This window comes from Chlamydotis macqueenii, chromosome 1, assembly GCF_036417535.1.
Source record: "Chlamydotis macqueenii isolate bChlMac1 chromosome 1, bChlMac1.mat, whole genome shotgun sequence".
NCBI lineage: Eukaryota > Metazoa > Chordata > Aves > Otidiformes > Otididae > Chlamydotis > Chlamydotis macqueenii.
Genome location: NC_141556.1, coordinates 101,225,076 through 101,250,314, shown reverse-complemented (window position 1 = coordinate 101,250,314; position 25,239 = coordinate 101,225,076). Strand labels below are relative to the sequence as shown.

General features: G+C 36.2%; 1 protein-coding gene across 1 annotated transcript in view; it reads left to right on the top strand.

Moving 5' to 3' along the window:
• DCAF6 (DDB1 and CUL4 associated factor 6) overlaps positions 1 to 25,239 on the top strand; it is a 91,397-nt gene that overhangs the window by 38,642 nt on the left and 27,516 nt on the right. Inside the window, exons 8-13 of the mRNA XM_086763197.1 lie at positions 560 to 653; positions 3,499 to 3,618; positions 3,847 to 4,092; positions 9,385 to 9,552; positions 15,850 to 15,909; positions 23,745 to 23,850. Coding sequence (XP_086619323.1) covers positions 560 to 653; positions 3,499 to 3,618; positions 3,847 to 4,092; positions 9,385 to 9,552; positions 15,850 to 15,909; positions 23,745 to 23,850 — 794 coding nt within the window. The remainder of the gene's footprint in view (positions 1 to 559; positions 654 to 3,498; positions 3,619 to 3,846; positions 4,093 to 9,384; positions 9,553 to 15,849; positions 15,910 to 23,744; positions 23,851 to 25,239) is intronic.

Genomic DNA, 25,239 nt, shown 5'->3' with positions numbered 1-25,239 from the left:
CTGTTGCAAAAAACCCTGTGTTATAAATTTTTTTTAAAAACACAAGTTAAAAAATGAACTAAAGCTTAGTTTGATAAAATTTATTTATTTTGTTAATGTCTGATTGTTTTTTCCTTTTGCTTAATTGCAAATCCACATTTCATTAAACTGAGGTTGCCATGTAGTTTTTAGCATGAAGGGGTGAATATTTTTGCAGAATTCAGGCAGAATTCAGGAAAACCTTAGTTATTATTGTTCAGTATGGAAAGCTTCAATTACCATAGTGAAGTTAGTATTGCTTAAAATAACAGCTGCATTAGTTCTGAGAGTCATTGGTTTAGACTGTTGAACTTTTCATGTAGCTAAAGCTACTTGTATTCTGTTTATGCAGTGTTGTGCAGTGTTGTTGATCTGAACATATGGCTGACATTTCTTTTTCTGGTGACAGATACAAATTTATATAACTTAAGAAAATGGAGATATTGTGTTTATATTTTTTATATTTAGACTTAGAATTCTGTACTGTCCAACATAAATAGCTTTGTAATGCCTTTCTGTTTCTTCCCCCTCCTCCTTCCAGTTACGGCAACCTCCTGTTAAACGTTTGCGGCTAAGAGGGGATTGGTCAGACACTGGACCAAGAGCAAGGCCTGAGAGTGAACGAGAAAGAGATGGTAAAGTGTTTGCAGTTGGGAGGAGCGTTGTCTTTGCTTGTGTGTTTTGTTTTGGTTTTGGGTTTGCTTTTTTGGGGCGGGGAGGCGAGAAGGAGGGGGTTGGGTTGGATTTTATTTTCAAATTTTTCTTAAGTATTTCTGAAATGTGTAAGTGCTTCAGATTAAACTGTCCATGTTTTAAGAATCAGCCAGGTCTTAAGATGGTTCTCTTAGAATTAATACAGAATTGCTATGCTACAGTGATATTTTAAAATGTCTAAATTGAAAATATTCTTACCAGGAAAATTATGTTGCTTCAGCAACATGATTGTAACTTAAGAGGCACTTAATTCATTGTCATTGGTCATGTAGTAACACAAATATGTATTTCCCTTTGCATAGTCAAGCCTCATAGGCAATCAGTGTTGCAAATGAAGTGCTCTGTAATGGTTACATTAAGGGATTGGAATTCAAAGCAATAGGATTCTAATATTGTATTTTTCACATTCTTTTTATAAAACACATGTAGTGACTAAATTTTTATGCTTCTGTTTTCATGTTTGTAATATATTACTCAATTACTTGAGGTTTCAGTAGAGCATTTTCAGACAAAGCCTGACAAGTTACACTTGTGCTGTTAGCTTCATATTAAGCCTGTGGCCTGTTACTAGAGATGACCATGCTGTATTTACTGGACCACAGTCTTTTTAGTGTCCAGAAATGGGATACCAAAGCAGGTATTTTGTCACTCATCCTACTCTTCATCTAATGATGTGTTTCTCTTTAAATCTGGCAGGTTGTGGGGGTACAAGTATTTGTTCTAGTTCCCTTAAACCTGTCTCCCTTTTCCACCTACCATTTCCCTTTCCAGATTTTCTGAGTTGGTTTTCTCATCTTCCTGATTCCCCAAACTAGAATAGTAGTGTCTAGCTGTGTCAAACTAATGGTCTGTGTAGAGTAGGGTTCTGTATCCGACACAGGAAATAGGAGATGCTGTTTAGGCAGAGAACATGAGCCTATCCTCTTACCTTAGTCTGTTACCTTTGTTGCTCCCCCCGTATTCAGAATTATTGGATTAGAATCTTCAGAGGGTACATTCGCATCTGTTCCTTTAGAATCTGCATATGGTTCTATTGCCTGTGAGTTTCTGTAATCCTTTTTTGAACCTGTTGATAATATTTCCTATGACAAAAAAAAATTCCTGAAGTTCTGTGTCCACTGTATAAAGGAATACTTTATTTTCTTCCTTTTAAACTGCTCTGTTTCATGTGCCTTCTTATTCTAATACCACGGGATTTGATTATTAACAGTTTTACGTTCTGCTTACTTGATGCTTTCATTCCCCGGACCTTATTTGTATACCTCCTCGTATTATGGACAATTCTACTACCATTTTTGTTGCAGGTCTTTCCCATCAGCATTAGTTGTGGCTTTGCCTCTGCACAAAGTTACTTTTTATCTAAATCCTTTTTCAGCTAAATACCTTCAATGCCCTTTTAGCTGTCATTTCCCCATTGCATCAAGTAAATCTGATAGGGAGAAAATAAAGCCTGAGAAAAGGACTCCTCCAGTATAGACATTGACTAGATTTTTATTTTCTTAAAACAAAGCTTTAGTATCTTTAAATGCCATCTAGTCCAACCCCCCTGCAAGGAGGAGGGGCATCTTCAACCAGATCAGGTTGCTCAGAGCCCCCTCCAACTTGGCCTTGAATGTTTCCAGGGATGGGGCCTCCACCACCTCTCTGGGAAACCTGTTCCAGTGTTTCACCACTCTCACTGTAAAAAACTTCTTCCTTATAACAAGTCTAAATTTACCTCCTTCAATTTTAAAACCATTACTCCTTGTCCTATCACAACAGTGTTAGCTTTTGTGTGGAGGGTATTAAAATATTTTTCACGTATTTTGCATATATGTATTTTGATAAGTAATTGTACTTCACAGGAATCCTGTTTCATAAGGTCTTCAATTACAAAACTTTTCCAAAAGTTGCTTAAACACCTCATACTTCCGAAGTGGCTAAGGGGCGAGAAGAAACTCTTACTTCAGTATGACTGGAGTGATCCAGTCCAGTGGAATGGTCTTCTATTGGAAGATGCCAATGTGTAAAAAAACCAAACCAAAACCAACCAAACAAAAAAACTCAAACCAACCAAACAAAAATTTCACAGAATCCAAAAAACAGTTAAAGATTCAAATATTCTATTTCAGCCCTTTATGATTGGAATTTTTCCTATCTTCTTTCTTGAAACAAATTTTGTTTCATATGTAATAAAACCAGAAATAAAATGAGAAGAAAATGTTTTGAGTTATGTTGAAAGAAAGTATGTTGAAGTTTTTGCTGTTTTAGGGTCTTTGCAATCCTCATACTTGTTCCAAAATATGAAAATTAAAATCCCCAAAATAACTTTGCAGTTGTATTGAGGGAAATCCAAGTAATGAAGCAGCCTTTTGGAAATGTTAAAAACATTATGTGCTAATTTTATGGTAATCTTTTTAGTCTTTCATTGGTTAATGATAAAATTGGTTATTTTGTTGTTAGCTGGAAAAACATAAAAATCTATGCTTTCTTAACTTATTGAACCAGCATTTAAAACTGAATGACCTAAATTTTGCAATGTCATGTGTACAAAAGCTCCAAGTAGTTTTTAATCAGAAAAGGAGGAAGGACTGTTGGTTTTTATGTGGTGTCGTGTTCAGCTGGCAATTCTTGCTGGGCTGTTGTTCTAAAAAAAAGAGATGATTCAGGGGATTACTACTTACGTAGCTTACAGGGCAGGGTTTTTTTAATGGCAGAAGAAATGGGGGAAAAAATGAATGCTTTTGTAAACTTGTAGATAAAACTTTATCATTACTTGTTTTACAGGGGAGCAAAGTCCTAATGTCTCTCTAATGCAAAGGATGTCAGACATGTTGTCAAGGTGGTTTGAAGAAGCTAGTGAAGTTGCACAAAGCAATCGAGGACGAGGAAGATCACGGTCCAGAGGTGATTTCCTTCTTTTCAAGAATAATAATTACAACAGAAAGTATGTTTATACTGAATGTACAGGCCTTGAATATCAGCCTTTCTGACATGTAAACTGAAAAATGTTTAGTGCACTCTGAAGAACTGTGCACACTTGTTCGACATATGAATGGTAATGCAAAGGGATCTTTAGAGACAGAATAAGTTACCTTTGGGCTCTTGTTTTTCTTGCTTTATTTTTAATCAAAGGTGGGACTAATCGGACAGATGCGCCAGCTACTAATAACGTGCCACCTAGTACAGAATCAGAAACTGCAATGGAAGTAGATGGTTCTGAGCAACTTCCATCATCTTCCTCTTCTACGATGTCAGCCCAAGCTCCTTCAACGTCATCTTCAACAGAAAGTCCCCCTTCAACTTCATTATTGTCCTCTCCTGATAATGAACAAAGGCCTTCTTTAGGGGCCTCAGCTCAACCTGTGCTCCATCAGTCTGGTGAGAAGAAATCCATCTTGTCATTGTTTATGAAAAATGCTTTTAAAAGAAACAACTTTATTTTAGGATATTTTGCATAATTGGTCTCAGTCTGTTTTCTTTCTTACACATCCTTAATTAGACTAGGTATTTTATAGTTACCAAGTTACTGCAGCTGTGGTTCATTTGTCTGAAGAAGGTATCTCAAAGAGGATAACCAGTATTGTCTTTTGAAGTAGAAATAAAAAAATACTACTTATTTTTTTGAAACTTATTGTTCTCTTCATGGAGTATATGTAACATACCTTCTTCAACTGTGATTTGGCTGTAGCAGTGTCAGTGCAATGAATAGCAGAACCTATGTCTGTTATAATCAGAGGAAGTAGAGAATGTCTCCTTCGGTAGGAATCTACATCCTCAACATTTTGGAGTCAGCAATGTTGGGTATTTTTGCTTCTCAAAAGTATCTGGATAGACAAGGCTCACCTGATATACATGATATTCCATTATTGGTTAGTAAATTATACTACATATAGATTTTTAGGTTTGTATATCTTGATGAAACTCATCTGTATTTAATACAAACTTACATTCTTTTTGTGGGAGAAAGAAGAAAGTATATTCCACTGTCAATGTCAGAAACTTACTTGGGTAGTAAAAGAGCACCTTATGCTTTGGCTTGCCCTTTTCCATCTCTATACAGGAAAAGATGCCACAGCCTTTAGAGTTAAATATTTGCACGAGAATTTATTTTTACTTTTTTTAAAGTGAGTTTCTAGGCCTCACAGTTGTGGTGGAGAGGCTGACGAGATCTGGAATACCTACAGGTTCAGACTTGATTATTTTAAAAGCCTATTTTTTAAAATAAATAAATATAAGTCTTGTACCAATTCTGTTGTGAAAAATAAAGGTCTTTGTCATTGGACTGATAGCATCTTCAGGCCCTAAATAAGATGTTCAAGAGTAAAGGAGAGTGAGGATTTCCCAGGGAAAAGTGTGTTATTCAGTGTACTGTGGCTGCTGCAGCCAAAATCTTTGGGACAGGTGAGAAATGATGAGGTGTCTGGTATCTGAAAGGCAGGGAAGCTAAAGACATAAGTTGAAATTCATTTAATGTGTCGTTCTCACCCTTTCAAACCTTGCAACTAGTCTGATACTTGTTTAGAGGAAATAAACAGTGAGAAGAAGCATGACAATATACACAGTCAGATATTATTTCCAGAATAAGTGAATGCTAGAAAATTTATTTAGTAGCAGAGGCTTTTACTCACCTATGTTTTTTATTAGTGTTGGTGTCAGCTTGCTGCAATCTCAAATTTCTTACTATACACACACAAAAAAAATTGATTAAGGAGTCTACTGTAATTCAGTGTAACCCAATTTAGCTAACACTATCTTTGCTACAGAGAGATAGTCACCAAAGAGCACACATACTATTTACTAGGGGTTCATTTGAATCTATTTATTTATTTTTTTGAAGTATAAGGCATATTCTGGAGTTTACGGTGACCAGAAGAGTATATCTCATATTAAAAATAATTGCTTCAAGCTATATCATTTAAACTTTGTGGGTTGCATAATGATAATGCACTAGAGAGCATTTCTGCAATTATGATGCATTTCTATCCTGCACTTTAAAGAATGTATGCTGTCTAGAAAAAGTGTTTTTCTCTTTTTCTCTGAATCTATCTGAATTTCTAAGTAGAAGTTTATTCTGCTGGCATGAAGCTGAAGTTGTTATTTCTTAATCAAGCTCTTCTCTAAGAGCATTTCCTCTTTCCCACTGTTAATTTGGACTTCAGACTCTCCATATATTAAGTTTTGAAAGGGGTAGTTGTGGTTGTTTTGTTGACAGTCAGTGGATACGTTCTAATTTACTGTATAAAGTTTGATAGGTTCTTTGACTAAACCTAAACTGGGTGTTGGATTGGCTGCTGATTCTTAAAAACAAACAAACGAAAAAGTCACCATCACACCATCCCCGACCCCAATCTCCAAACCCACAAAACCAAACAAATGAGACTTTATCTGGTATTCTTTATTACTAAATGTAGATTTCAGTGTTAGGACCAAGTGTCATCTCTCAGTTGTCTACAGGACTCCTACAGGAGTCAACTTAATAGTACCACACGTTTGCACATCTGCTAAGCATCTTACCTAGTTTGCGTTGCTTTTAGAACATCTAAGTTACTGTAAAACAAGTCATTGGGTAACATGGGTAAGTTCAGGGAGAGGGGAAGCTCCTAGGCAGTGGGAGCAGGTCATGGTAGAGCAGTAGCAGTGGTTTTGGGAATGAGTAGGTTTGAATATAAATTTTTGTTTTGCAATGTTTGTATAATTATGTAACCCATGACAGTGCTCAGTTAAGAGATTTTATTTACTTACATTCTCTAATCTATAAATGTGAAAACACTGCACTCTGCATCAAGAACAGGACTCCCTGAGTTTGTTTAGCTGCATTTAGAGGTGAATAAAATCTGCTGCTTTTTAGGGTGACAGGGTAGGGAAAGTGATAATAGGAATAGTACTTTAAATACAATGGAGCTGAGCAGGAAGACCAGATAGAGGTGTGTTGTAAAAGATGGATGACTAGGGAAGCATTTTGTAGAACAGAAAAAGGAAAGTGAGAGAGTTTCAGCCATTGTTTTGCATATAGTGGTGGTAGATACAAGTTTGAATATTGTAGCAAAGAGTGAATGATTATGTTTTCAGGTAATGACTTATTTAGAATTGGAGCATGAATTTATACTACAGAATGGAACAGGCTTATAAACAGCTTTCTAGAAATAATTTCTACAGACTTTTGTACTGAACACAGCACTGGTGGTAATCCTGTCTTTGAAATAGCAATACCTTTGCATATGTATTATAATTCAAAGATATTGTTGATATGGTGTTCCAGAAGACATGCCATGTCATGAGTTTTTGAGCTTCTGCATCCAAGTTACTAACTTCATCTCTTAATGTTTTAAAAAAGTATGTGTTCAAAATAGAGTTAATACAAAAATGATTCAGTGCTGGAGCTTGTTGGGATAAGTCTTTTTACCACAATGTATATTCTAGAAGAATGCAGTTGGACCATTTGAGTAAGTTGCAAATAATCAACAACATCAGTGGAAAATCTCAGTAGCCTGTTCTTGTCAGTACATTTGAATATATATTTCTTTTTAATAATGAGACAGAACAATTACTGGAGATTTTTATGCTTGTCACTAGGGAAAAATATAACATTTATTTTCTTGCCCTGCTTGACCTGTTCAGTGGAAACCATTAATTCATTTTTTACGTTAGTTTTAAGATGGTGTAGTTTTAAACAACGAATAAACATCAGATAAAACAAACTGTAAAATATAATAATGCTCTTTTCCCCATAAATAATATTCCAGATACACATTGGTACTGGGTGGGGAGGGTAGGGGGCAATAGACTGATTAGGACAAAACTTAAGATTGACCATTAAAGGTAACTTTTCTTTTAAATTTTGAATGGGAAAGTGGCAATAGCTGTTTCTTTCTTTCAATTTCTTTTTCCTCACTCCATTTGCTAGCAAAATAAACATTTGCTTAGAGATTCTGAAATGTGTTAAAAGGTGTCATCATTGAACATATTCAGGATAGTTATCTCTACATTTTGGTTTATAGTTCTTGTTATATCTTAGATTTTAACTGCCTCTGCGCTGAGTGGAACTGAATCAGCAACAAGTACTGAAACCTGCAATTTTAGATCTCATTGAAATTTCCTTAAAAGCATTTTCTAGACAGTTTGGAATTCTAATTTCCATAATGTTCATGGCACATGAAAACTATTCATAGCAAATCTCTTTAATGCCATATTCCTTTTAGGAAGTATATATTTTCCTTCTTGTTATACTTCATCAGCCTTAAAATGGGAAGATTTATTTCCCAGAAGTGATATTAAGGCTGAGGATATTAGAGCTCATGACTATTTGATATTAACTGATGCCTGCCACTAATTTTTGAATGACTGGATTATGTCTTTGGGTTTGTTTCTTTTTATGAAAGAAAATTTAAAATTTGCTTGCTTTGCTAAGTGAGTAAGTGTTACAGAATACTTGTAAAGCTTTTGCTTGGATTAAAGGTTATACGCCGATGTAATGCTCTCTAGTATTTAACGTTTCATAGTACTGTTTTTTTTTTCTTTGCAGATTTCCTCATACCTACAAAATACTCCATAATACCCTTGATTTAAATAGGTCTAGGCTAGCGGTTTATAGCAGAACTGACTAAAGCATTTGATGTGAATATTTGAGTCTTGAATTAGCCTACTATATTATAGGTGAGAGTAGTTCAGCAGTTCAATGTGTGCTTCAGCTGTTGTTAATAAAGATACAATCTATCTTGTACAAAGAGAAGCACTTGATGTACAGCACTTGTAGAAATGGAGGAAATCTGCAAAGAGCATGGAAAGAATAAAAGAAAATTACTTGGACACCTAGTTTTATAGCAGTTTGCAAAAATACTGTTAATCAGACTGTGGACAGGTACAGTACAAAACAGTGTAATTGACAAGTGAATAAAGATAAAATGGTGAAATCTCTAGGGATGGAACTGAAAGAATAGCCTATGAAAAGAATGATACTAAGAGTTGTTTATGATCCAGTAAATTACTTTATCTGTAGGACCACTTAATAGTGTTTTCAGACTTCGAGTCCTCACCCACTGGGAATATCTGAGATAAAAAATGCGTTCATGGTAAAGTGTATTTTTTGGTTAGATGCTGTTCTGCCACCTGTCTCAATAGTTCCAGTTTACTTTTGTCACAGGTTTGTTTTGATCAAAATTGTACTATTTTTTTTCTACATCAGGAAGCTATCACATTCTTTTTGAAAAATTACCTGTAGACCACAGTTGCATAATTTTACACCACAAATATTCTCATTTGCTGCATGTATTAGAAACATGAAAATGAATACTTCTGTTGTTTGCTTAGTTTTGAATCAGTCAGAATTTAATCTGTATTCATGAAATAATTCTTTGTTAAATGGTTTATATGTTGGAGTTGGGAAGGAGGGTGTTATTGCATACCTGAATCCTGAACTTTTAAGTCCTGTGATTCATGCATTTAGGAAGATAGAAACAATTTCAATATTTTACTTTGTATTTTCTGGATGTTAGTAAATGATTTACACGGTTTTTTTTCCACTGTAATTACACTTAGTATCTGTTGCTTCTCTCTTTGGTCAGTCCCCCCATCCCTCCTCCCTGCTCTGTATATTGTGTGTTCAATGCTTCTTTCTTTTACATACTTTTTTTTTTTTTTTTTTTTTTCTCTCTCCTCCTCCATGTTTGTCAGAGTTAATGGGACCCGAGTTAGCTATAATCCGTAGGGGTCTACAGCGGCTGAGGCTTAAGAAGGCAGAACAACAGAGACAGCGAGAGCTAGCTGAGGGTTCAGCGTCACAGTCGTCCTCCTCTGATCAGTCCTCTTCTAAGGGCTCCTCACAGGACCCTCAGACATCAGGTTGTCATTTGTCAAGGTTTCTTAAGCAGCTAACATAGTTATAGTTTGTGCTGCTGTTGTTTGCTGAGATGCTTCTCTTCCAGAACAAGACAGTTAATGCATTTGCTGCGTGTCTTACCTTGCATGTGGTGGTGTTTATCATCACATGGTTAGGGAAAGAGTAATATTGACAGTTTTCATTTGTCTAACATATTGGGATTATATAGCTAAACGATACTATACGGAGAAAGTTTCCCTAGATGCATGATATCAGGTACGTGCAATGTTTGTTAGAGCAGTTGAGCAAGAAATTGCTATATCCTGAATGGAGTAAGGTACTTACACACTTGAAATTGCATTTTGGTGCTAATTGTATCTGATAGTAACATTTAAGACTTGGCTTTGGATTAACATTTGTTCTCAATCAGGATAACAATTCAGTAAAACAGAATTTTGACACTCTTAAATGCTATGGTTTTACAGTAAGTATAGTGAAAATACTTGTAACAAGCCAAAATCCCCAGATATGCTCTCCTTTATTGAACAGAGTGACTTTTCATTTCACCATCCTCTTTCTCTTGTCTTACTGAGATTATAAATTATTACAAGAAAGCTTTGGAGATGTTTATAATACAAAAAGACATGTTTGAGAAAGTTAGGGTGGAAGTATGCATAGGAATAAAGAGATAAACCCTAGAGCATAAACTTGAAGCAAACTTTGTCATGGCACCATGTAAAAATGAGTGAGCTGCATGCTGTGCAATAAAATCAGCATATTTTGGGTTGAGAAGTAATGTCCAGCAATGTTTCTTGTGTGGATACATTCTGTGACAGGGGAGATGTGGCTAAATTACTTACAAGAATTGTGTCATGCATTCACAGCTTCACTTGCTGTGGTTCAATCTATTAATCTATCTGGAGCCTTGTAGAACAATTTGATATTTGATATATGGAATTTGTTACCTTCAGCATTATAGACAGAGGAAGATTTAAAATTAGCAATTCAAATGTAAGTATTTAGTGTGTTCAGTCAATTATTCCTCAATGAATTTGATAAAAAATTACATTAACTCTTCCTTTCTACTTGTATGTGTAAATACAAGAAATTCCTGTTGTACTTCATCAGCTTCTTTCATTGTGTTCCTCCTTCCGCTATTATGGGAGGGAACAAATGAAACTCGTTTCTTTTGATTGAGGAATCCAGATCACCTTTCATTGTCTATTTACTTCTTAAGATTTCTGCACTCTGAACATAGAATCATAGCATGGTTTGGGTTGGAAGGGACCTTTAAAGGTCATCTAGTCCAACTACCCTGCAAGGAGCAGGGACATCTTCAACTAGATCAGATTGCTCAGAGCCCCGTCCAACATGGAAATGTTCTCTGTATTTGCTCATTTCTTTTTATGGAAGTTAGTTTTTGTTCCCTTTTCCTGACCTTCCAAGACTTATTTTTGGAAGATGTGTATTTGCAGTCTATTCCTTTGGAAAATCAGAGCTGCAGATTTTTGGTCTCTTGCTTCTTCATGGAGACAGTTGTTTTCCAATCCTGTGGTAAGCTGACATTTCAGAAATGTGGTAGGAGAAAAAGAAGTTCTTAGGTTTGGGTTGTTTTTAGGGTTTTATTTTGGCTTTTTTTTATATATAATAAATTCCCATACAGAAACAATCTCTGTTTTTTTTTTTTTTTTTTCTCTGCACGGTGGTCTTTGATGCTCTGCCTTGAGGTAGATGTTCAGTTTTCAGGCACATAGTGGTTATAAAATTTCAAACAAAAAATTACACCCAAAAATGTGTCTGCCACTATCTGAAATGGTGTCATAGAGTTTGGCCCAGGGCTGCAAGTTCTCAATCCCTACTCTGGCAAAACTTGTATGACTTACACTTGCTATTTCTAGGGGAATTCATTGTGAGACTAAGGTGATATCTTCTGACCTGTATTTCATTCTTATCTTTGCAATTGCAGAAGCTCAATTATAGCTCTAGACACAGGCTGAAGAAAAAAATACTCCAGCCATGTAAGAAATTACCAGTAGAAAATGTCAAGAGCTGAAAGCTTCTACAGGTTAAATAGAAAATTAGACTGTATGGTAGTTATTCTTTCTCTTAGTCTAAGGACTTGTAATAGTTACATGAGCATTTGTAGGCTGTATCTGTAATAGTTAACCTTCAGTATTTAGAAATGTATGGTCAAAAGTTTACGTTGTTGTTGAATGTGAAAGGGAGTAAACTGAGTAAATGATTCACGGTGCACTGAGGACATTGAGGAAAAAGATACTTCATCTTCTGATGGCAAAGAGACTTTGTTTTAGTGGATACCTCTCGTAAGTATTTTGTAAATTCAGCAGTTTTAGAAGCAGTGTATGCTGCATATACCAAGTCTATTTTGTTTTCAAGCTGATACTTAGGTATTGAACAGATTCAGATTTTTTTTTTGATAGCCGCTTTATTTAATTAGGGAACTACGGTAAAGGTTTTTATTATTATTATTATTACATACTTTCTGCAACAAAGCCGAGTTTTGACAAACATTTTTGTGACATTTCATTTCACTTAAATCCTGTGCAGCATTTAAACAACAGCATACATGTGCTGTATGCAAACTACAAAGAAAGTAAACTTTTTTTAACCTATTGTTATTGCTGCTCTGCCCAGTGCTGATATGCTGTGTATGCATTGCCGTTACATATGTCACTCCTCTTTTTGAGAACTTTAAGTGAATCGAATGCAATTTGAGAAGTTACACAAACAGGAACCAGCTGATCTGGAAGTGAAAAAGGAGAAAGAAATCGGTATTATGGATCAGTTTGTATCAGGGTTTCAATGTGTATAATCTTACCCACAAAAATTTGGTAATGTAAACCTTTTTCTTTTGAGGAAAAATTGATTTGATTTAGACTGCATTTACTGTGGAATAAAGATATATATATATATATATATATATATATATATATATATATGTGCAGGCTGACATATTGCAGAACCTGTGATGCACATTGACTTGATTATTTTTTTTAAAAAACTTTGGTTGTTTCAAAAGTCTGCGCGGTCAGTGTCTTTAAGGCGGAACAAATTGGACCTTCATTTCTGTGTTAAAGCTTTGTGCAAAGAACAAGGGATGACTGCACTTTTTACTACTACATTATTTGCGTTCTTTGTAAACACACAGATGTAGAAATCTGTCTGTTTGAAGTCCAAAATATGTAATGGAGAGCTTATTCACTGTTGTAATTATTCCTAGTTATTAAAACAGGTGTTTAACTTCATAGGTTAAGGTCCACTATATGTACCATGTTTAGGAATTTAAAACCAGGTCTCACTGCTTGAGGCCCGACTCTTACACTGGAGCTGGTGTTATAGTGATACAAGGAGGAAATTTTTTGTAACCAAAACAATAGAGACGGCATGCTGATATTTTGATAAAGTCAGGTGCTGATTGCCCAAACTATAGGAAGATTTTTCAGCATATAACTGACTTTAAAATTATCTTCTATTTTCTGTTTGAGGTTCCCCAAATTTATGAATCTCCAGTTCCCTATTTAAGTGATGTTCCAGTTTAGAATGTACTGGTGACATTACAACCAGTGGTGAACTGCATTGGGATGTAGACCCAGCCTGTGAAGGCTCAGGTAAGAGTTTGGATTTTTGTTTGTTTTTTTAACTATATGGCACAGTTTTGGTAATACTTTTTTCAAAAGCTTTATCAGAAATGATGAAAGTACTTTTTCAGACTTTTTACAAAACAAAGCCATATATTAAAAAAAGAGGCATTTACCTGAACTTCTCTAGGCTGATTTCATGGTCATGTTTATGTCCCTGCCTGAAGTGTGGGGTTCCAGACTGCAGTGCCACTTCAAGGGGTGCTGGTGATCTATGGCTTCAGGGGACTTGAAAGGAAAAAAAAAAAAACAACAAAAAAAAAACCACTTTAAAAATGCTACAAACTGACCTCTTTTCTTAACCATGTTAATTGGAATATTTAGGATGCTTCCTATATGTTGTTTAAAAATTCTCATATTACAAGTTAAATGCATTCACAAACTTGTATGAAGACATCAAAATAATAATGAAATATGGGAGATTTAAGCCTACATTGGCATGGACTACTATCTAAAAATTTTTTCATTTTCATTTATTGTGATTGAATGATGCACATAGTAAAACATACCTACTTTTTACTTACTCTCATATAACATGAGATCTTAATAAAATTTAGAAATGCTGATAAGGTTAGTAAATGTAATTTCTCATGTTTATATTTAAAATATGTTAATTCAGTCATATTTCTTCTTGATCTGAATTAAAGAGCTGATGAGATTAGCTTTTCCAGCCAAGTAAAATGTTTGGCAGCACAATACACGTTTTAAAAAAGGTCATGCAAGCTTATAGAAAGAACTGGAGTGCAACAACAGAGCGTGCCTGAGAATCGCTGTCTTCTGTCATTAGGCTTCTCAGCTTGCTGTCCAGGAACTCCCCTCCCTTTAGCACTTTTGATACAAGTTAATTCCAGCCACAGGCTTCAGAACTGTAAGTCAGTGATCAAAGCCAGCCTGCCCTTGAGAGAGGCATACGGATTCCTGTGCTGAGTCAGCTGGAATACAAGTAGATCATTGTGTGACATGGTGCATCTTTACACCAGCTTTTTGCTCTGATTTACATTCTAAAAAGTGGATTACTACTCAATTGAAAAAACGTCACTGTAAATACTTCTCTGCTAAATGAGAAATTACATGTTAAGCACCCTTCAGTTTTGGAAAGTGAAATATATTAATGTTACAAGTCTCATACTTAAGAGCTATGCCCCATCTAAATCTAGATGACAAATGTTGTGGTCTGGCTTAGATGTGTTTGGTGCAAGGCATGGGCATGGCTAAACAAAGGTGAATGCAAACAGAACCAATTTTATGTTCCCCAGTTATGGAAATAAAATGTATAAGCCCAGTTACCAAAACAAGCCAGCCTCCAAAACACACTTAGCTTGCCTCAGACTCTCCTGGTCTCTGTTCTTCACTCCTTCTCCTCTCTCCTACACGAGTTAGCAGTGTAACAAAAGAACATACTGTGATTCTTGCACCAACAGCTGGGAATGAAGTATCATTTGAGGATATATATTTAGATCAGCTTTGTCAATTTAGCAAGTTTTATGGCTGTACTACAAAATAGGTCACGCTGGTGATTCTGGCCCAAACCTGTAAGTGAGCTTCCTGTAGGAGAAAGTGTATTATTTAATTGCTTTCCTTGCGTAGGATTTGAATTTATGTTAAAATTCCTTTAGCATGCTGTGATGTTGGCAGATTATTATTCAGTTTTTAATACAGGATGTTAAATCCTTTTAGCTTAGCATGAGTTTGTTTATAACAGAAGACTAACAAATGGAACCAAGATATGGTAGCCTAGCCAATATCTTTGAAATACTGTACTAATTTATCAGTACATCAGCTCATCTTCAGCTAATACAGAAGTAAGATCTAGTCTTCACAGGTGACAAGGAAAATAGACTCATAGAGGACACTGAATGTTGCATCTGTCATTCGTCTGCACAGTGAATGCAGTGCTGGTGATAGTTATTAACTGGTACTGTCCAGTAGAAAACAAATGCACTTAACTGCTGGGGGTTTTAATTCATTTTTTTTCTGTGATTAGATGAGGATTTTTATAAGACTGACTGGTGTGATACTGGGATAAACTCATGAAGACATGTTCTCAGTCATCAGATGCCACAGAGGTATAGCATCTAGGAGTGCAGAACTCTCAAACTTATATGAGTGGGATGTATTTTGGTGCTTTAATGTTTTTAAAGTAGTCTATATGCTGTTATATCTGTAAACAGTCTCATATTTTATATTTTATGCTCATAGGTATAAATATTGAAGGTACTGGTATGTAATTGAGTATTTTATGTTGAAGTATTAATATTCTGAAATTTGCATTTAGCAGATGGTTTGAAATACGAGTGTCATTTGGTAGTTGGACCAAAGGCTTTAGGACTCCTGAATCTTCACTGTTTTTTTCTGACATGTTAGAAATATGAAGAACACAGTAAAATCTTTGGTAATGGACAGGCATTTTTAATACCGACATGTCAGCAAGCTTCAGGCTGTTCAGTGACTACATAAAAAAATACATAATGTTTTGAAACAAGTGACTTTGCTTCTGTCATGCCTAGAAAATGCAATATGGCTGCTGCTCATAAAACAAACCCAAAGCTTCCTTAATGTTGCTGCTTTTTATTTTTTATTTTAAACTAACATATGATCGTGACATTGCTGTGCAGTTCTCTGCTGCTTATGTTTTAAGTTGAAATCTCATTTTTGTTTCAGATTCTCCTTCTTCTGTGGTTAACAAACAGCTTGGATCCATGTCACTTGATGAGCAACAGGGTGCGTGTGACAGGAAATGCGCTATACCCAGACATAGTTGATTGCAATGCTTCCTTTTAAAGTTGCCTTTCATGATGATAAACAGTCTAAAAATGCTGTTCATCTACATAAAGTAGAATTCTGTAAGCAGATCTGCTGGAAACTCATTAATTATTTAATTCTCAATACGGCTAAGAGTAAGGTTAATTGTTTTCAAAAACCATCCTATGTTCAATTCTTAATGCGTTCAATGTAGGTACAGTAAATGTCTTATGTACTCCACAGAGCTTTGGAATATTTTTTTTAGATTCAAATTAAAATTAATTATTTAAACAGTCTTTTTCTGAATGGTTCTTCTTGGATCGAAGTGCAAATATTAAGATTGAAGTAATTTTTAACCATATAATGCCAAAGTAATTTATCTTATGCAAGAGAGATGCAGCTTTGTTATACTTGCATGGTTTGAGTAACTCAAGAGCACCTATTGCACTTAGGTGTGCATCTTACCTCTGTAACTTCTTGTCCTACACCCCTTCTGCTAAACAAGTACTAGTGTTTTTCTGTAGATGCCCTATGGGCTGGTGGTAGAAAGAATGCTTGTGAGCTTTCTCTATGCCCATTATTCATCAGTCTCCAAACTGCGAGCAGTGAAGTGGGCCATAGGTGACCCTATTCCATCTGAACCAATGTCATCTGTAGTGAATATTTATGCCTGAATAATTAATGAGTGATGGTAATTTAAAAATAGATTTCCATACACTCTGCATTATGCTTACTCCATATCAAAGCCTCTGTAGAGATCTAATAGCTCAAATCCTACAAAAGAGCTGGCTGCTTCATTTTGTTTCACATTCTAAACTAGAATGCCATTTTGAAATCATGTTTCTGAAAAATAGTCTGTTTGGCAACTGTTGAGATTGTGGTTTATTTTAGGATGCCAGAACATTGGAAAAGAAAATTGTGATGAAATAACTTTAAACCTCAATGTGTAAATTTGCTAATTATTCATAGTTCAGTAGTCTACATCACTCTAATAGTTTATGCTTGCTTATAATTAGTGGCCAAGTTATGCTCTCTGTTATGAACTCAGAATAATGCATTCTTTGATGAGAGCAGGATAAACTAGTGTTAACATAGAAAGTCTGTATACTTACTGAAGTTCTTACAACTGCAGAAATCTTAGAAAACTGATAAATTGTTCCGTGAAGTTGTGAATTAAGCCCATCTGACAATAAAGATAAAACCAGAAGTTTTGGTCCCAAAAATCAGGTCCCAGATCTGCATCAGATTTCTCTTCAAGCAGGATCAGTTGCCTTAAAAACTAGTTTGTGTGTTGCTACTGTTAATTACATAGTTGTAATAGACTCTTGGCAGTTTTTTTTCTAATATTTTTTTCCTGCGTTAAGAAGTTACTTGAACTAATATGAAGAGATTTCTTCTTGTAAAAGCATGTCAGGTTTTTTAATATTAAAAAAAAAAAACCAAAATACATTTGTTTATCCAGAATTTATTGGTGGACAAGTTCTCTGATTGTTTTAAGGCAATGTTTTTCTGTTGTGATGGTAAGAATCACCTGAAGAAACACAGAATGTTACTTCTAGTTTGGAAAACTAGGAATTTGGAAAATGAGGTAGTTTATTAGGAAATCTGTTGTCCAAAAAATAACCAGAAAGAATAATTTGCAGAGATCCAGTTGGATTTTTGAAGTTAAACTACGTTGTTTTCACTTCATATTTGAACAAAAATCTCAAAAAAGTGTAAGTAGCTGATGAAGGAAATCATATCAGTTCTTCTTATATAGAAATGTTCTTTTTTTCTTATTCCTGTCTTTTCTTACTTTGGTACTGAACCAACTGTCTTCTGCTGGACTAGATTCTTTTGATGGCATTTGTGTCTTAAGACTGTTTCTGGGTTTAAAGATCTTCCAATACTTATTTAAAAACATATGCATTTGTAATGCCATTATTCTGACAGTCCAGCAGAAGCTATAAGTCATTCTCATCTGTACAAAATGGTTTCAAATTAATTACAGTGATCTATACTGATTTTTATTTTTTTTTCCCTGTGACTGTAATAATGGAGGGTGGCTTTTGTTTCAGTGTAAAGGTGATGTTATGACTGTAAGGTACTGCCTAAATTGGTATAATTAAAGAGGGAGGCTGAAGCCAGAGAACTAGCTTGGTAACTTTGAAGAGTAAATGTGTGTATGCATCCCATATGTTCCTTCTTAATGCTACTCCCTACATACACAGAAGCCATAGTGATTACTGGTATTTCTGGACATTTGCAAGTTAGTGCAAGGGCTTAGTAATCCCTTATGGTGATGTCTGTACCAGATTGTTCAGTGCCACATTATAGATACATGAGCAAGCTCAAGGCTTAGAACAAGCTGGTATGTCAGCTATGGCAGAGGAAGTTCCTCATAAAGGGAAACAAGGAGGACCCGGGCAACTACAGGCCAGTCAGCCTCACCTCTGTGCCTGGCAAGGTCATGGAGCAGATTCTCCTGGAAACCATGCTAAGGCACATGGAGAGCAAGGAGGTGGTTGGTGACGGCTAACATGTCTTCACAAAAGGCAGATCGTGCCTGACTAATTTGGTGGCCTTCTATGACGGGGTGACAGCATCGGTGGACAAGGGACAAGCAACGGATATAATCTACCTGGACTTGTGCAAGGCATTTGACACTGTCCCGCATGACATCCTTCTCTCTAAACTGGAGAGGCATGGCTTCGATGGACGGACCACTCGGTGGATAAGGAATTGGCTGGAGGGCTGCACTCAGAGAGTGGTGGTCAATGGCTCGATGTCCAAGTGGAGACTGGTGATGAGTGGCGTTTCTCAGGGATCCATGTTGGGGCCAGCCCTGTTCAATGTCTTTGTCGGCGCCGTGGACAGTGGGATGGAGTGTATCCTCAGTAAGTTTGCCAACGACACCAAGCTGTATGGTGTGATTGACATGCTGGAGGGAATTGAGGCCATCCAGAGGGACCTTGACAGACTGGAGAGGTGGGCCCGTGCAAACGTAATGAAGTTCAACCAGGCCAAGTGTGCAAGGTCCTGCATGTGGGTCGTGGGAATCCCAGGCGCAAATACAGGCTGAATGGATCGAGACCAGCCCTAAGGAGAAGGACTTGGGAGTGCTGGTAGATGAGAAGCTCCACATGAGCCGGCAATGCGCCCTTGCGGCCCAGAAGGCCAACCGCATCCTGGGCTGCAGCAAGAGGAGCGTGGCCAGCAGGTCAAGGGAGGTGATTCTGCCCCTCTACTCCACTCTCATGAGACCCCTCCTGGAGTACTGTGTCCAGTTCTGGAGTCCCCAACGTAAGAAGGACATGGACCAGTTGGAGAGGGTCCAGAGGAGGGCCACAAAGATGATAAGAGTGTTGGAGCACCTCTCTTATGAGGACAGGCTGAGAGAGTTGGGCCTGTTCAGCCTCGAGAAGAGGAGACTCTGGGGAGGCCTTGTAGCGGTCTTCTAGTACCTCAAGGGGGCCTACAAGAAAGATGGGGAGAGGCTGTTCAGTAGGGCCTGTTGTGACAGGACTAGGGGTAATGGTTTCAAAATAGAGGAAGAGAGATTTAGATTAGATATTAGGAAGAAATTTTTTACACTGAGGGTGGTGGAACACTGGAACAGGTTGCCCAGAGAGGTGGTGGAAGCCCCATCCCTGGGAACGTTCAAGGCCAGGCTGGATGAGGCTCTGAGCAACCTGATCTGGTTGGAGATGTCCCTGCTTCTTGCAGGGGGGTTGGACTAGATGACCTTTGAAGGTCCCTTCCAACCCTAACCATTCTATGATTCTATAAACAGTACTGTAAGTTCTTGAAACTATGTCGGCATGTGTTGTGACCCAGCTAATTAGCTCTGCTACCCAGTCAGACGAACTGATTGAGCATTGACATGCATATAGAGCTTTCCAGATCTATAGAGAGCTCTGCAGGTACAAGCTGAAAAATTTCAAACTTGTGCTTCGTTGTAAGGCACAGTGTGGTCTGTACTGCCTCCTTCAGTAAAGTGCAGTACTGCAGCTAACAGAAATAATCTAGATGAATTGTATGCCTTGAGATATGGATTAGACTGGTCCAAAGAATTATTTGGTTTTCAGTCTTCCCTTAGATGTCACTGTGCCTTATACTGACTGGTATCAATGCAACATTGTTCAGCCAGTATTCCTTACTAGACAAAGGAATCTCCACCCTTCCCTCTGAGTTCAGCTGCTTCTGATGAATTTTCATGCGTTAAGCATTCCCATGGCATTCCTATTTTCTGAAATACACCACTTATTTTCTCCTCTCTGGATCAATTTTCATCCCTTCAGAAGTATATCTCTTAGTTTTTCTCCCAGACTATAACCCTATCTCCAGAATGTACAAAGCTGATTTTCTTCTGAGATCATGACTAGTGCTAGATAGGAATTATTTTGGAAGTTTTTAATGAAAAGTCATCTGTCCTCTTCTCGTGGGGTTGCCAATAGACTAGTGAATAGGACAGCGTTTGAGATGTGAGAAACTACCTTGAAGTTCCTTACAATGTTAGTTTAACTAGAAAATGCAATCTGTAAACCTGTCTTCATGCGCTTACCACGTGCTAGTTGAGAGTCCCAGTCTTTGTGATTACACTTGCACTGGATTATTTTCTAAGGGAAAAAGTGTGTAAGAGAGGTATTGGTTTCAGTTGGTTTTGTTTTTAAATAGGGTTATGAATGAAATTTTGTCTTCAGCTTTAAGGGTAGTAGTTTAAAAGTATCTTCCTCCTGTAGGTGCCTTGGAGAGTGGAGCATTTCATGGGAATGTCTGTTCTAGGGCAGGGTTGCTTATGAAATAAGACTGTAAGTTGTTGATAGTATCTTTAAAGTATAATGTGTTTGACTCTCAAATCTAAGTAAGATTTCAAGGTATTTTTGAGGAATTTGGAATAGAGTCTAATAAGGTGTTGAGAAGCAACAGTTTTCTCTTGGAGCAGTTATTACTCTAGCAGAGCTTGCAATCAGGTTAATAGTTTTGGCCACAGCTCTCCCCTAAATCACAAAAGCTGTACAGCTTTTCCTTCTTTTCTTCATTCTGTATCAATGTGAAGTAGCTTTGGCCTGATGGGATGAACCTAGTAGTGAAAGAGAACAGTGCTTCATTCTGATCTAGGCAGTCTTTGGCAATTACATTGTTCTTGAAAACAAAGAGTTCACGACTTCTGGATTTTATGTGGCTTCTCTAAAAGAATGCTCAGTTATGTACTAGGCAAAGCTTATTAGCTTTCTTCACAGAGGCTCCTATTCAGCTTTCATTAGCTGTTTAATATAAAGTAGTGAACTACACAACTAATTCTGTGCAGTTTGTGATCAGATTCTTGTCTCATCTGTCTTTTTTAAAAGTTTCTTGTTCTTATTAGTGTCGATTTCATGCCCTAAAGCTAGTTTAAAGAAGAAACTGACCCCATCCAAATTGTAGCTCATGTTATTGCAGATTTAAGTAAAAGCTATTACACAATATGATTTAACAGCTAACTATCTTCAGAAATTTGTAAAATAATTTTGCAGTTAGTTAGTGCCCTCTTTGGATAAGTCTACAGCAATTCATCTAACTTTTTTTTACTGCTTCCACAGTAAGCATAGTCAGAGGATAGTCTTTATACATCTTGGTTAAAATTTTTTATTATTTTAAAACAAGAAAGCACTGTTAGGATAATACAATCTAGGCTTTATAACACAAGCCTAATATTAAATTAGGTCCATTATAGGATAGCAATGTTTTATAAACTAGTTTTGTGCTGAAGCAAAGCAGTATTAAGTTACAGTATAGGCATTGTTTGGTGGCTGGCTTGGACTATTCAGGGCAATAAGTTGTCCTTCTTTACTGATCTGAGTTCCCAATTCAAAGATATGTCTTGTCTATACCTATAACAGGGAAGGTAAAGAATTCTTCAACTATGTCATTTTTTACTCTTTCAGTGTCCAGCTCCTGATGACTCGTGCAGTACATTGGAACAATCAGTATTTGTACTTGCTTAGGAAGGGATGCTCAAAGTTGAGCAGACTTTTATACTAAGAGGTGATTGCCAAAAAATACAGAAAGCACCTGTTTAGTTAAGAAAGAATATGTCATTTTTGTTCAAAACGTCTATATACGCCACTACAAAATATTTTCTTACGTTTGTTTCTTTTCTTACTCAGTTTATTTCAGGAACTGGAAGCCTTGCTTATGATCAATTTTATCCTTCCTCCACTCTAACAAGAGTGTAACTGGAACCTTTACTTTGGAGGGCTTTGAGCTTTCTTTGCACAGAATGAGGTCCATGCCTTATCTATGATTAGGATCATGGTTGTAATTGATTAATTCTATTTCACATAAAAATATTCTAATTTTTCTTACAGAGTTTCTGTGTTTTGGTTTGTTGGGTTTTTGTTTGTTTTTTTTTTTAATTTCTCTTCAGAATATGTAGAAATACATATTCAAAGTTACTTGGAGTAGCTGATCATTGCTATGATCCTGTGAGTGGACTTCTGCCTGTTAGCAGTTTGAAAATATAAGCATTGATCATTAGGTTAAATTCTTATGTGCAATTTCATAGTTCCTATAACTTAATTGTATTTTTAAAACTAAGTATCCTGTGGCAGTATTGTAGCCATTACTGTTTTAATAATAGCCTTTTTAGTGGGCGAATTTATAGACTTTGCTTGAATCGAATGCTACATTTTAATTGATGTTTACCCAAAGGTGATCTGAAGCTTTTACCTTATAATAAGTGTCAATCTGCTGCCAATACTGCAAGTATACTTATAGTCAAACTTCTGTACTCTATAAACCCAAGAAAATATGGCATGATTTTGTCCACACAGTCCTGAAATAAAGAGCTCAAATTCATTAAAAGCAAGACTATGTAGGCTGCTTAGTGGTCTACTTAGTTTGAGCGGTACCTAATACTAACTAAACTCTCCCATCTGCATTCTGAGAGAATGGCACCTCTGTAGTGAGGCTTAATCTGACGCTACTTTCCCTTAACCTTTTAATATTGCCCAAGGCCAACTTCAGTACTAACAGCAACTGTGCCATGTATGTAGCTAGATTGTGACCATGAATTTTCCTCAAGAGTGGTGGATGGATGGGTGTCATTGAGCAGTTCTGTTTTGAAGGAGCCCACTGAACATCCTTAAACTATATATGCAGCAGATGTTTGGCAGACTTGCAGTGTTTTTCAATTTTACTCACTTCTGTTGCTTTTGGATATTGTGAATAGTTCATTTTGCAAGTACTCCCCTTCTGTGTACAGTTATCATAATATTAAAAGTTTTTTAATCCTGAAGCTCTCAGAACATGAATTTACAGTGTTTTTAAGACAATTAGCTGGCAATCTGTAGCAGGTCTAAGGATATTGGTAGTTCACTTGGTAAAGGAGATGGTGATTTTTCTAGACCACTGATTGTGTCTAGATCTCGCAATCTTTTTTTCTTGTGTATTTATTGAGGCAAAGAAGACTGAACACCACTTCCAAAACCATTTTCTATTCTTAATAATAATATACTTGATAGAAAAGGGATCTGCTTATAAAGGATAAATAGTGAGTGTACACATACCTACCTGCAATTTTATTTACCTGCATGTTAAAGGACAGCATCTTCTTTGTTTGCTCTTATAAATACAAATAATTTTAGGCCATTTTTAAAGCATTGCAAATTTGTGTGTTTACTCTGAAACTTTTTAACTTTTTGCTTGAGCTGTAAGAGATCTTAAATAGACATTGTACATGTTACTATGACGTTTGGCCTTTGTTAGGATAATTAAATGAATCTTCAAAATTATAACAGCTTTATGTATATTACTGATGCCCATCCAAACTTTTATCAACCCCATATTTACAGAGGGTGATAAGCCACGAACAGGAACAGGTGAACCAGTTTTAAGTTTGCACTACAGTACAGAAGGAACGACTACAAGCACGATAAAACTGGACTTCACTGATGAGTGGTAAGAAGTTAATTTTGTTTTTGACTGATATTGGATCAGCACATATCGCTAACACTCATCTAGCATAAATACATATAAATTATTTTTCTGTATAGCATATGTGTATTTTTGGGTGTATATAGACAATTTGAAATGACTGTAGTCATTTCATAACATTTCATAAGCACATTCATAACATAAAAGACAGTCATACTTTAACCTGAAATTTATGCAAGAGGGGGTTTTTGTGATATTTACTGTGAATCTTTTTAATGCTGACATAGTTTGAAACATGCTATCTTCATCAAACCCTAGCATAATATTAGTGTTCATTAGTCTTACTGAAGTACTGTAGTACAGTGATGGAAAGGTGGTCCAGGGGCTAGGGCTTAGGTTTTATTTCTCTGTTCTGCCAGACTTCTAATATGGTATTCTGCAAATTAGTCTATCTGTGGCACAGTTCCTGAGTTGTGAAACAGTGAAATTAGTATTTCTGTATCTGAGGAGTGTTGCTGAATGCATATGGTTAAGATACCAACTTTGTGGACTGTTTAGATATTACAGTGGTGGCATCCTTTTCAGATTATAATATTGTACTGAATTATTATTTTCAGATGATAAAGAAATGCATACTGCCTAACTGGCCTGACTTGGTTTTGTATCAAAATCTATCACTAGAGCATCTCAGAATCTCCCAAAACAATCACAATCCTTATTTTATTTCCTCGTACTTTGATTCCTTTGCTTATGTTTTCAAAATAATTGTAGATGACAATAAGTAGAAATGCTTGCTGGTATTTGTTACTGGAGAAAAATAAACCCGCATGTTTAGCTACTCTTAAGTGCTGTGGCTTTACACATAAAACATACAGTTTGCCCCTAGCAGTTTGGAAACTTTGAACAGGGATATGTGTGTTTTCACAAGAATGAAGACTTTACCCATGTGAATCTGAAATATTGCGATAGTTATGTTTAGCCAATCCATCAGACTGTATTTCTGTTTAGAGCCCAAATCCAGCAAGCTTTGAAAGAATTAATTTTGCTGTAATGCTTTCCACTAATTCTGCATTTAGTTTTGTAGTCATCTTTGTTTAATGTTTTAGGATAGGCAGATTTCATAAGAAGAATAGAGCATTGGCAAATGTTTTGTGCATTAGTGGGTTTTTTTAGTGTAATAATAAAATATTACTAATACTGTACCATAGAAAACAGATTTTATTAAACAACATTAACACTTTGTTTCTGTGCTTATTTTAAAACAAAATTTTAAAAATGCATTTTACATTTCAAACAGTTAATGATAAAAGTGATTCTGAAGATGGAAAATTTGAATGAACAACCACCTCAAAAATGATATTAAGGAAAAGTAGAGGGTGCAGGGAATGGAGATGAGGGACAGGAACGAAAACT